Consider the following 12,600-nt stretch of genomic DNA (forward strand, 5'->3'; position numbering starts at 1 on the left):
TGTAGTATTCTGCTGCCGCCGGACCCTCCGTTCTGCAGCCAGGCGAATGCCACAGGCTCGTTTGGAAGTCGATTGCTCGCACACCGCCATGCAACGGCCGCGGGGTTGGATGACTCCTTTTTCGGGAGAACAACCGCGATGGGCAACGTCCGGTTTTGGACTTCCCGCGCTTGCAATTTGGCAAGACGGGACGTGCCGGCTGGGTCCGTTTGTGCTCTTTTCTCTCTTGTGTGTTTTCAACCTCTTTTTGTTGGGTTCGGCACTCAGCCCAGAGGAACAGGAGAGCAAAAAAAGGCGGAGGGCGGGCTGTGATTACAACCTCATCTCGCGTGGCTCCAAGGACACACACAGCCGGTTGAACGGTTTGTTGATGGAGTGAATGGTCCCAGAAATGCTCCCAGGGCGGTCTGCGGCTGGGTGTTTTCTGCACAGCGGTTCGGGCTGTGGGATGGATGGAAAGGGGAAAAGAAGGGGGTACCAAGCGTGCGGCTTCTGGTTGGTCGAGGGCCAGCATGTCGCGTCTCATTGGCGCCGAGTTTGGAGATTCAGGTCCCAGCCTGTCTTGGCCGCCTTCCTGCCCCAAGATGCAGTGACTGGTTGGAGGCGCAAAGCCCCATTGGCCTCGCGGGCAGTGCTGTCATGAGGGCATGAGGGCTGGATGATGAGAGGCAGAGCGCAAGGCGGCTGATGTCAAGCCACCCATATTGTGTTTGTCGAAGGATGTCCTGTGTTTGGGCTGATGGTGTTGCTGATGGCTGATGGCTCATCATGACCTGACAAACACCAAAAATAATGAATGACTTGGGCTCTCTCCCTCCGCCCGCGGTCAGATCAGTGTCGAGACGTGACAAGGCATGAGAGCTCATTCAATTCGGGCGGCCTGGAAATTGCAAGCTGGGAATTCATTGACTCGACGCTGCAGCGATGGGACCCTCGTCTCGTGCATGTGGTCCGTTTTGTCCGTCGGCTTGCCAGCTGCAGAAGGCGTCCCCAAAACAGCCAACCACCAGAAAGGAAATCCGCGAAAGCGGCGGCAGGTTGGACCTTCGACCCGAAATGCTCCGTGGACAGGTGGACAAGCAAAGTCCAGACAGATCCTACGCCCCGAAGTGTCCACCAGCCTTCCTGGCGGTTGACACCCATCGGCGGCGGCGGCGGCCGGTTTCCAGCACGGCCCGTGTCATTGATCGCGATCGGTGACCGCATCTTCTCATGCGTTCGCGATACGAATGGAATTCTTGATGAGTTTGTCGTCTTGTGACATGTGTTGCCACGTCCGCCGGAGACTTTGCCCGTGGATGCGTCATCTACACTATTGAAAGAGTGTTGCCTGTTTCCAAGATCAGTTGTGGTGTGCCTGTGTGCCTGCCACTTTCCCAGATGCTTGTGTGGTCTTCCACGGCTTCTTTTCTTGGGGCAGGGTTGGGGGGCAGCAGCTTCTCCCCGACACCACGGTTCCTGGTTTTCACTTGCTGATTTCTTGTTGACCGCCTCGTCGCGCCTCCCTTCGTTTTCCGGCTCGTTTTTGTTTGGAGCCACACACCCGGGGGGTCGGGATAAACCTCCAACCCTGGACCAACCCTGGCAGCTCCGAAAGAAACCCTCGAATTTCTCGAAACGCCATCCAACCAGGTTCGACCAGGGCTCAAAGCACCATCAAACTTGACACGGCGTTCTTTGTTGATGTCTCTTGTGTTTGACTCGGATCCGAGGATGGAGATGACAATGAGATTGCAGGGACATCTGCTATGAGAAAGGGAGAAGAGAGAGAACGAATGCGATTTTATTTTCTCTTCAGGCCTTCCTCTGCAGGTCGGGTTCGGTAGGCCTTCCATGACGCCGGACCTTTGCCCAAGCCGCCCGTAATTGAGAATGAGATTCAAGGGCAACATCAAACTTGACGTCTACGTAACTACAGGGAGAGACACCTGTTTGTCTGGGTTCGAAGCACCGATGAGATCCTCATGTCTTCTCCTGGCTGCGAAGATCACAGCTGAACTCATTGAAGTTGTCAGAGCAGCTCGATGCATGTGAGTTATCCCTCGGGACGTCCTTCGAATGCTGATGCCCTCTCGTAGAGTCTCGGATATCATGGAACGACGAGTCAGTCACAATTGACTCCTCCGGCAATGCCAGCAGTCTCAATACAATTCGAAACCTCAACTTTCTTTTCTGTCACCCTTCCTATACCAAGCTGTCTTGGTTAGTCAGTGATGGGGTAAGGTACACTACCGTACTTAGATGGGAGATGAAAACGTAAAAAAATTGGGCTTGTGATTTTGCGCCCGCGCGGAAGGCCGGGTCGCCGGAGGGGTGCGAGTCGGACACCCGGGCTTCGGGACACGCCCCCATCATCTCTCCCCCCTTCTCCTCCCTCCTGGCTCCCTGTTTTGGTCACCCGCAAACCCATGTGAGCTCGTCTTGGCACAGCAACTGGCCACCCTTTCGATTTTCCACGATTTCTGCCAGAGGCTCCATGGCGTCTGGATGATCCCAGTCAATTTCCTTCCGTCACGTCTGTCCAGTCCACCACATGTCCACGAGCCCCTCCAAAATTTTTGACGCAGCAGTAGAGTCAACGCACCGTCGGCAGACAGGACCGGTTGGGTAAATTGCACGCGCGGCGTGAGCAAAAAAAAGTGTATACGAGTAGAGTCGTAGCAGTACTGTGGGCGTTTCTGTCGGATCCCTTATGGAATCCGTGGGAGGTCTCGAAACAGGACGAGCGCACACAGTACGGAGTACGAGCGGAGTGAGGTGAGCGTTACGGAGCAGACGTCATGGTGGTCATGGTGGTCATGTTCGTCATGTTGTGTTCAGCTTTCGATGATTGTCGGTCCGGGTGGGCTCGAAACGCATCCATGTCAGGTTTTCTTCCCGCCTGTCCGCAGCACGGTCTCACCATGCGTCGTCTCTTTCCACCTCTGAAGTCGCCTCTTGTTGCGTCTCTCTCCAGCTGTTGAGCCGGCGACTGTGCCCGCTCGTGCCGGGCCAATCTGGCCCACTTTCGTAACTGTGGGCCCACCGTCATTGATGTCCACCACCGTCCATCCACAACAGTCCGCGCCCTTGTTCCCTTCTGGTGGAGGGGGTAAGTACCCCCTCGCCCCATCGCTCCACCAACGTTACCAAAGGCAGACCCACACCCCGGCTTGCTGCGCAGCAAGCGCAACCCGCACACAGAGAGGGTGGCCGGAGGTGGGCCTCTCTCTGTCTGTCTGTCCACTTTGGCCACCGCTTGGAGCCGTCTCCATTTCTTGTGGCCTTTTTTTCCCTCTTTCTTCTCTGTGCACCTCCCACCCCCCATCCCCCATCCCGTCTTCTACGACGTGCTTCCTCCCCCCTTCGACGACCACCGCGAATCCCGACAAGAAGCCTAGCGACATCCGATCGACCAAATTCATTTTTGTGTCGGTTCACCCAAGGATTCGCGCGAGCCCGTCGACGTTTTCGCGGACTCGACCTCGTGAGAGCGATTTTTTTGTTTCTTCGGTCGGTCGGTCTGGAGACTGCACTTGGGGTGCTGTTGTGACTTTGGCCCAACGCCATCGCCACAACCTGGAGGACGCCCTTCGAGCTCTCTTCGACAACTGAGACACGCAATCGTCGAGTCTCGGTTGTTTTTTGCCAGGTCAGTGTTTTGTTGTTTTGGCGTTTTGTTTTCTCGTCTACCGGCCCGGCGATCGACGCACCACCGACCGTGACGAACCGACACACGACCGACGACAACAACACAACACCCCAACCACCGCACGCGATTTATCAGCATCTGCTGCAAACAACGTCAACCTTCCCATCATACCGCGCCTGAACCTCGAGCTGTGGCCACTTGACGTCCGCAACACGAAGCGTTTTATATCCGATCGCGTCAGCGCCACATCATTCTTCAGCATCGTTTTGCACGTTATTGTATCGCGCCCGAATCGTCTGAACTAACGTTCGCCACAGCGCGCAGACGTTCCTTTTGTTTTTCTCCTAATTTCGACGCCGCTTTCCGGTCTGTTGGAACTCTAAGCTGAGATCGCCTGCGATCTCTGCCGGATTACTGTTTCAACCTTCCATCCACCGAATCGCGACCCTTGCCCTCCAACACAAGCTCTCGTCTCGAGCTTCTTGACGAGACACGTAACTTTCAACCGTGTCGACAGCATACAAGCTACGATCTATGGCTCTGCTGTCCTACTAGGTTTCCATCTTCTTTTACGTCTCGGGATCCTCCTGCTCTCCGGCTCTGGAAACTTGCGCGGGTGTGCGCATCCTCTTGCCTAGCTCGCGTCTTCCAGCTGCCCGAAGCAGCTCGACCCTGGCCCTTTCGACACTGCGAACCGCTTTCAACAACTTACCAACCGCCAACATGCCCGGTGGCGTGTGTGCCGTCCTCGACTACGAGGTCGAGCTCATGGCCGACTATGTCTCCGAGATGGCCACTCGCCTGGTGATGCCCCAGCGGGCCATCAACCCGGCATTCCGCAAGTTTGTGTCGCAGATTCTCACGTCGACTCGGCTCCCGAGCACCACCATTCTTCTCGGAATGAACTACCTTGCGAAGCGCATTAACACCATGCTTGCCGAGGGCCAGAGCCCCCCGTCCGAAGGCCAGACCTGGCGTCTGCTTACCATCGCCCTGCTCCTCGGCAGCAAGTTCCTCGACGACAACACCTTCCAGAACAAGTCGTGGGCCGAAGTCAGCGGCATTCCCGTCCACGAGCTCAACACTCTGGAATACGAGTGGCTCGGTATGATCGGCTGGCGCCTCTACGTGAACCTGGACGAGAGCAAGGATTACCAGGCCTGGCTCGACAACTGGCAGGAGTGGCAGCAGACCAAGAAGAGGCAGCAGCAGCAGCAGCACCACGCCTCTCTCGTCTCTCCTGTTGAGTCCGACATGGCACGCGTCCGTGCTCAGCAGCTGTACTCGGCTTGGCACCAGCAGCAAGTGGCTGAGTACGAGCGCCTTACTAGCATGAAGCGCAACCAGACCTCTCATTCTGCCTCGTACCGCCGCGACCCGTCTCCTTGGTCGTATCAGCAGAGTGCCTGGGCTCCGGCTGCTCCCCTCACTCCTCCGGACTCTGGCTACGGCACTCCCGAGTACGCTGCCTCGCTGGCCATGATGAACGCTAGCTATGTCGATTGGTTTCACAACGCGCTGATGGATAACGGATCGTCGCGCTCTTATCAGCCTCCTGCGCCCTACAATGCCCGCCACAGCGTGCATTCCTCCCGCAGCACCAGCGGCTACCGCTCCGCCTATGGCCATGGCCGCAACATCTGGGAGCACATGGCTGACTGCCGGTGCGATAGCTGCCTTGGCTTCCACAGGCCTGGCGGGTATTTCGGCACCAACTATGCCTACGGTCAGGCCGTCATGGGTTGAAGAGACCCTCGACTCCGAGCCTTTTGGCATTCCGAATGCCCCAGTGCCTAGCTGGGTCGATTCCCTTCGGTCGCATCATCACCGACCTCATTTCCTTGCATGGGTTTTCAGGCGTGGATAGTTCCCTGGGAACTTTGGAGATTCGATTCCTTTGCATCATTCAGATACCCCGAGCGAGGGCCTGGACACCTCGGATACCTTGCTGCTGACATGCAGCTTTCGCCTTGGCACGGTCGCGTTGGCGGTCAAACCGCTTGACTGCCTGGCCATCACGATTTGGGGGAGCATCTCCGCGCTCCCACGCAACAATGACGCAACGATGACGCGCGATCATGGATTACACGCAACAAGGCGTTTTTCAAAAGGCTCCGACAAGAGTCCGGTGCCCATGCTCGATAATGATCTTCCCTTTCGGTATACGGGTCGATTTCCCTTTTGTCAAATCAACATACCCTGGCGTTTTCGGGCTTTCCTTGTGTTTTGTTTCTTTGGTTTTCCATCATAGACCTGGCGAATCCGGCATTTTTCGCTCTCGGCCATTCAACACACTTCAGCACTCGACGGCTCTCTGCTACCACCGAGACACTTTGCATCGTTGCAGCAACGATCGAGCAAAACTTCGACGGGACCACGCGATCGAGAAAACTCTGGAGCCAAGGCTTATCCAGTTTGTCCATGAGCACCAAGCCTGGCTCAACTTTCGAGTGTTGACCGATGCCTGCGAGGGCAAGCCCAGGTGCATCGATCATACTTGGGGCAGAGAGGCAGCGAGTTGCCGAATCTATCTTTTCGATGTTGAGCCGCCTGCCTGTCCCCGACTACATTTATCGAAACGGGGACAATGACCGCAACGGCTCGAACGTTTCATTGATCAGTGTGTGGTTTCTTTGGCCCAAAGTCTTGTTTCGTTGTTTTCACTTCATGGTACATTCCTGGGGGTTTATCTTTCACATGGGGTCTTCTCTTTTCCTAATGGGATGGGATCGGGTAACCACGGAAGGGGTTGAAAAGTTGGGCTTTTTTCACTCTCACCCATATTTGGTGTTTTTTTTTTCCTACCTTTGTTTTCTTCGGGTTTACCACAACACTCTGGGGGAGGCATGGGTCACACGATTCATCTTTGTGTTTTTTTCCTAATTTCTGTTCGAGTTCCTGTTTTTTGTCTTGTTTTTCTCTTCCAGCTGCAGCGCAGTTCTGTCTCGACCGCCACTCTCCCTAGTGAGGGGTACCAGAGACGCCAACATACCCGCAGTTTGCGAGGTGTGTGACATATGGATGGCTTGCGGACTGATGATCAGAATGTCCACCATCTCTTGCTCAGCTGGTGTTTGTGTTTTTGTTCTTCATTGAGGCGTGCCGGTAGAAGGCTTTATCATCAGGGGTTTCCGGCAGGAGTTCTTTGACCCAAGGGTAGAGAGGATTTTGGGGGCTTTGGGGAAGGCATGGAAGATCGCCGGCTCTTGTTTCTTCATTTTTCTTCTGCTCTACTTTCAGAACGGCAGTGGTTCAGGAGGTTCTTTGAGCGGAATGGGCGGCGGAAAACAAATAGTCTGGGACACCCCTTTTTGTTTTCCTTTTTTTCTTTTTTCCTTTGTGTTTTTGAGCTGTGTTTTTACCCTGAGCTATTGAGGATCACGACTTCATGAGTGTGGGGAAGAAAGGATAGGGAAAGAAGGGATGATTATCTTGAGATTGGGATGAAGAAGTGGGATATTTGGGATTTTGTTTCGGGTTACGGGGAGAGAAGAATACGTTTTCCGCAGGCTGGTTGTGTGTGTCTGGCTCTTTTATTCTCTTGTGAAGAGGAAGAAGCGGGCTCAGTTCTGCGTGTGTTGTTTTTATGTTGTGTGGTCAACAAACACCAACAGCGAGTCAGGGGATGGGTTTGAAGAACCTGCCCGGATTTTGAACAAGTCATTGTATGTATGTACATAACCAAGTCGGACAGTCTGCTGTGACACAGGCCTGTGAGAAGAGTGTTGGGTGCTGTGTCGCTTGGGCTGTGTGGGCTGATGGTTACTACTACTTTGAAAGTATACGTTATTAGGAAAATTCAATGGAAATGAATCAGCTGAGCTTTGGTCAGCGTGAACTTTGAGGTTTTGGCCCGTTTGTGACCTTGGTGAAGAGGTGATTGTGTGAATATGAAACCGAGAGACTGATGCTCGGTGTCTGTGACTGAATCCCTCAAGTTCATATTGGATCCTTGGACTTTGAACTTGCCGATGAAGTTGGCGTTGGTTCAGCGACTTGAATGAAAAAATAAGTGGGTCTCCATCTCCAGCCCTTCACATTCAACAGCCTTTCTCAACATCAACACCAACCACACATTTTCCGTTCCCAACTCATCCAAAGCAAGCGACAAACCAATCCCTCATTTCTCCGACAGACACCTCACCCACACAACCCAACCTAGTCCATACCTCAGATAGTTATCCAACAACAATGTCCTCCCGCTTCGTCTCAGCCGGCACAATCAATCCCGCTGCTGCCGCCACCACATCTCCAAACGATACCACTACCACCACCCCCTCCCAGCCTCAACAACAAAGACAACAACAACAACAGCCATTATCCCAAAAACAACAAGAAAAACAAGCCGCCTGGTCCGCCGCCACCCAAGCCCTCCAATCCCGCCGCCAACAACAACAACAAACCCAACAACAACACCAATCCCAACTCTTGGGAGGAGAACCGCAAAAGTCCCTCTACGACATCCTCCAAGCCAACAAACTCGCCAAACAAGAAGCCGCGGCCGAGGCGGCCAAGCTCAAAAACCAGTTCCGCGGGCTGGACGAGGACGAGGCGCTTTTCCTCGAGACGCTACGAGAGCGGAGGGAGCGTGAGGAGGCGGAGAGGAGGAGGGAGGTGGAGGACGGGTTGAGGGGGTTTAAGGAGAAGGTTAAGGAGGTTAGGCAGCAGGAGGAGGAGGGGGATGTGGGAGAAGAAGGGGAAGGGGGGAGAAGGTGGAGTGGAAGAGGGTGGTGGGGAGGAAGAGGAAGAAGGGTGGTGTGGTTGGGAAGGGGGTGGTGGAAGGGGTGAAGAGGGTTCGTTCTTCTTCTTCTTCTGGTGGTGGTGGCGGCGGTGGTGGTGCTGGGGATGGGCAGGAGGTGGAGGAGGAGGCAGGGAAGAAGGGAGGGGAGGGGGGTAAAGAGGCTGGAAAACTGGGAGGAAAGGAAGCTGAAGAGGTGAAGACGGAGAGTGGACTGGAATCATCAGGAGCGGCAGCGGCAGCAGCAAAGCCGGCAACAGGAGTGACGAGCAGTAGTGCCAAACCTTCCGGTGGTGGGTTGTTAGTTGATTACGGGTCGGATGATGACGATGATTGAAGAGAGGTTGCGGAAATTGCCAGTCGAGGGGAGGAGGGCCCCAATGAATGTTCATGCATGGATAATGTTATCAATGCCCATCCACAAACCAACCACGCTGGGCCATCCCTAGTGACCGGAGATCTATAATTTTGTACACACCACACCATACTCATACAAACCTGTTACCATGGTATCCCAACCCGTCCTATACATATCAATACACCCATACTCCTTCTCAATCTACACATCCTCGTCCCTCAACCCCACAACCTGCTTCTTCTCAAACTTCCCCGCACCCCACCGATACAACTTCCTCAGCTTCCCCTTAATCCAACCCTCCACCTCCTCCTCAGGCACCACGATCGCACGCGCCCTCGCCTCATCCTCGGGCGTGAGGTAAAACCTCCTCATCCGCGACGCAATCCGCTCATCCAAAACCATGGGCGGCGCGCGCACCCGCTCGGGGATCTCATCCGTCGGCCCATCGGCGGCCTCTTTCCAGACGTCTTTGATCCAGTCCTTTTCTTCCCAAGCGAGTTCGGTTTGCTGCTCGTACCGCGGCTGCGTTTGAGGAGAATCGGTTGTGGGGTTGGCGTCGTCCGCCGCGCCGGTGGTGGAGGAGTCTAGCTGGCGGTACTCGCGATAGGTGCAGAGGCAGACGGCGGCGACCTCGCGGCCGATTTCGTCGGCGAGCTTGCGGCGGTTGAAGAAGCGGTAGAGGCGGGTCGGGGTGTTGAGGAAGCCGAGGAGGTGGGGTTCGCGGATGGGAGCGGATGGGTCGAATTGTTTGGGGATGACGGCAGGGAGGGGGGAGGTGGGATAGTCGGCGGGGGAGTTGTGAGGTTTGGGTTGAGGTGGGCGCTTGGGCTTTTTGTTCTCCTCGGGCTTCTTTTCTTCGGCGGGTTTGTTCTCTTCGGCGGGCTTTCCGTCCACCGCCGGGGTTTCGGGGGTTTCTGGCTTGGGAGGTTCCGGAGGTGGCGTGAGAGATCCTAACCATCCTTCATGTAACCCGCGAACGTATTCCTTCCATGTGTGCCGGCCGATGACGAGATCGCCGCGGATACCGTCGTACTCCTTGATGCCACGAGACTTGCGGAAGGCCTCGATGACTTCCTCCTTGGTAGGTTCCTTATCCGTCGCGGGCGCTTTCCCGCCATTGTCCAGCATCCGGCGCAACCTCCGGACGCGCTCGGCAACATAGGCGCGCACATCGCCCTCGCGACGGCCCTGGACAAACTCCCAATCGAGACCGCTCTTGGCAAGGATGGGCTTGACGTATTCGGTGTAGTGATCCTGGGCGACACGTAGGCCATCACCGGGCGGGCTGGAGAGGTAGATGGTGATCTTGCGTGGCTGGGCGAGACCGTCGGGTAAGGGCTCCTTGGCCAGGTGTTCAACGGCATGAGCCCACCTGGCGATGGCTCGTTTCTTCTCGCGCTTGTCGTAGATGATGGCGGCAGTCATGGAAGTGGTGATGGCCCAGAAGATCATCCAGTTCCTGGACGGGAGTTTCTTGGGGAGGCCGGGGAGACCGAGCATGCGGAGGGCCGGGTTCCGCGCGGGTTGCTTTTGCGCCTGGTCGGGGAAGGCATTGTCAGTGGGACGACGAGAGGGGAAGTGGTTAGGAAGAGGTCTGACGCACAGCACTGGCCGCCGGTTGGGCGGGGGCTGCCAAGGTCGGATCGGCCATGGAGGGCGGCGGGATGATGGTGGTGGTGGACGCGGACTTGGGCGGGGTGCTTCTCGGGAACTTGAACAGCTTCAGCACCACCAGCACATTCCTCGCCTGACTGCGGCCCCGAGAACAGGGGCTGGGAGAAAGAGGAAGGTCGATGGGCTTCGCCACTTTCTCAGGAATAAAGAGACACACGGATGTGAGCCAAGTTGGGGATGCTCGTGGTTGAGCCCGTTGTCAAGGCTCGGGCCGAGTTGAGTCGAGTCGAGTCGAGTCAGTGGTGGGAGTTGCGTTACAATTCCCGGCCAAAATTCCATCTTTGTTATCGTATCACCGATAAGCATTGGGCCAGCCGTAAAGTGGGTCCCGTTCCGGAGCCGGCGCCGGGTGGATCTCCCGGTCCGAAGAAGTGTCACGGGACAAGTCCGGGGCAGCACTGGACGGGAGGTTCCGCCTCTGCTTCGCTGACAGAGTCTTAGGTAACCATCTCAACCACATAGGGTAGTGCTCAGCTCCGCGAAGTTCCCAAACTCGTCAACCTGCCATTTCGGATCCGTCTCCGCTTGACGTCCATGGCCTGAGACAACCGTGCTCCGGTACAGCACAGGCCAGTCTGGGGAAAAAGAGCACATATCCCTTGCAGCAAAGTTCCTTTCCTTAAACGACACTGGCACCGCGTTCCCCAGAGCCTCTGAGGTTGACTGCAACCCTTCCTGGAAGACCTTTCGTTCCCCGCGTTACAACCACACCGACCATGTCAACACTCTCATGTATAGGTCTGCTTATGGCAAGCATTACAAAGCCTGGAGGGCCTCGAATTGTGGTCAACCCACAATCCTTTCCATTGTTCGGGTTGGTTTCTTTTACGCCACGCTACAACATATTAACCGAAAGCCTTGCTCGGTGCTGTGCAACATCACCGAGATGCTACCTGGGACGGCTGACATCAGGTTTATGTACTTGTCCAACAGTGTTGGTTTTGGACTACCAGAAACTTTTGACTCATGGGTGGATCCGAATCTACCTCGAAGGGAGCTCGGGATTCAACCTTATCGAGATACAATGGTGTTGCTGACTTCAAAAGGAAGAAGCGGAGGGTACTTTGTCGGCGGATGGGCCAATGTAACTCTCACTGAACCCCGGAATGCTGTCTTAGTTTCCAACATGGAAATATAAAGATGGGTGAGCCATTGCCGTAACTCGGCTATGCTCGAGACATTGGCTACCATGCACCAATCCTTTCCTTTCGTTCCCAACACGATACTTTCCACCGCTATCACCATGTTGTTCAACTACCCTACTTTCCTCACAGCGGCCTGTTTGCTGGCTGTGACAGCTGTGGCTTTCCCCGTGGAAGCCCCTGGCGACCTTGCAGCCCCCGATGCCCTTGGTGTCCTTGATGTCCGTCAGGACCAGACAGCATGTCCGACGACAAGCCGCTGGGAGCGCGTTGAGTACATCACCAAGTACCTGGCGACATATACCCCCACTGTGGAAGTGATTTATGGTCGGAACATCACGTCGACAGCAACGTCGACGTACCATGGTTCAGTCACGCGGTGGACGACTGTCTATTCACCAGCCGTGACGACAATCCCGAGTGAGCATCGAACCATTTCAGTCAGGCACTGTTCAGCTCAGTTGGCTAACATATTCTTGTCCATCAACAGCATCGACATATTCGTCAGTTGTAGCCACCGAGACATCGGAAATGACTTGGGCATTTTGGTCCACGACGGTCACGGTAGACGAGCATGCTCCGTCTGAACTTTGTCAATGGACGACTTTCACAAATATCATTCCCGGAACGAGCACCACGACCCTCACCTACAAAACCTCGTGAGTCTACTTCTGTTATTCTGAGCTCCAGTCTCTCGGTCCGTGACTGACGGGAATGTTTTTGTGCAGATTCGCACCGGACACGACGATTCACACAACCACTTATACCACAACCGTCACCGAGTATGATCTCACAACCATCTGGACTACCACGACGGTGCCCGGGGCCACGGCCTACGCGACGACTATCACGCAGAACGTCACAACAACGGACTGGACCCTCCACGTTGCCACGGGGACTTCAACCGTGTATGCGAAGGGTTGCAAGACGTGGGCGTGCGCGGTGTAAGAAGGATTTGGCCACTGAGATAAATACAACGAGCCTCGCCAAGTTCCAATGCAGGACAGGGTTGGAGAAGCCAGATGATCAATAATATGGACACCCGAGGGGCTCACGA

The 12,600-nt window shown here is 55.4% G+C and overlaps 5 protein-coding genes across 5 annotated transcripts; 3 read left to right on the forward strand and 2 right to left on the reverse strand.

Moving 5' to 3' along the window:
• Nucleotides 1-4,354: 4,354 nt before the first annotated feature.
• Nucleotides 4,355-5,377, forward strand: VTJ04DRAFT_5029 (uncharacterized protein; the record flags this gene model as incomplete). Its single annotated transcript, XM_069363100.1, has 1 exon — nucleotides 4,355-5,377. One exon carries the CDS (start codon nucleotides 4,355-4,357, stop codon nucleotides 5,375-5,377), a length of 1,023 nt encoding a protein of 340 aa, XP_069219980.1.
• Nucleotides 5,378-7,009: 1,632 nt separating this feature from the next.
• VTJ04DRAFT_5030 (uncharacterized protein) lies at nucleotides 7,010-7,574 on the reverse strand (the record flags this gene model as incomplete). The annotated part of the gene is made up of 3 exons (XM_069363102.1): nucleotides 7,010-7,193; nucleotides 7,238-7,448; nucleotides 7,529-7,574. 3 exons carry the CDS (start codon nucleotides 7,572-7,574, stop codon nucleotides 7,010-7,012), a joined length of 441 nt encoding a protein of 146 aa, XP_069219981.1.
• Nucleotides 7,575-7,822: 248 nt separating this feature from the next.
• VTJ04DRAFT_5031 (uncharacterized protein) lies at nucleotides 7,823-8,645 on the forward strand (the record flags this gene model as incomplete). Its single annotated transcript, XM_069363103.1, has 2 exons — nucleotides 7,823-8,343; nucleotides 8,597-8,645. 2 exons carry the CDS (start codon nucleotides 7,823-7,825, stop codon nucleotides 8,643-8,645), a joined length of 570 nt encoding a protein of 189 aa, XP_069219982.1.
• A 283-nt stretch (nucleotides 8,646-8,928) lies between these two features.
• Nucleotides 8,929-10,378, reverse strand: VTJ04DRAFT_5032 (uncharacterized protein; the record flags this gene model as incomplete). The annotated part of the gene is made up of 2 exons (XM_069363104.1): nucleotides 8,929-10,263; nucleotides 10,331-10,378. The coding sequence occupies 2 exons, from the start codon at nucleotides 10,376-10,378 to the stop codon at nucleotides 8,929-8,931; spliced, it is 1,383 nt and encodes a 460-aa protein (XP_069219983.1).
• A 1,266-nt stretch (nucleotides 10,379-11,644) lies between these two features.
• VTJ04DRAFT_5033 (uncharacterized protein) lies at nucleotides 11,645-12,491 on the forward strand (the record flags this gene model as incomplete). Its single annotated transcript, XM_069363105.1, has 3 exons — nucleotides 11,645-11,963; nucleotides 12,034-12,202; nucleotides 12,272-12,491. 3 exons carry the CDS (start codon nucleotides 11,645-11,647, stop codon nucleotides 12,489-12,491), a joined length of 708 nt encoding a protein of 235 aa, XP_069219984.1.
• Between the last annotated feature and the right edge of the window lie 109 nt (nucleotides 12,492-12,600).

This window comes from Mycothermus thermophilus (assembly GCF_041956435.1).
Source record: "Mycothermus thermophilus strain CBS 625.91 unplaced genomic scaffold VTJ04scaffold_3, whole genome shotgun sequence".
Taxonomy (NCBI): Eukaryota; Fungi; Ascomycota; class Sordariomycetes; order Sordariales; family Chaetomiaceae; genus Mycothermus; species Mycothermus thermophilus.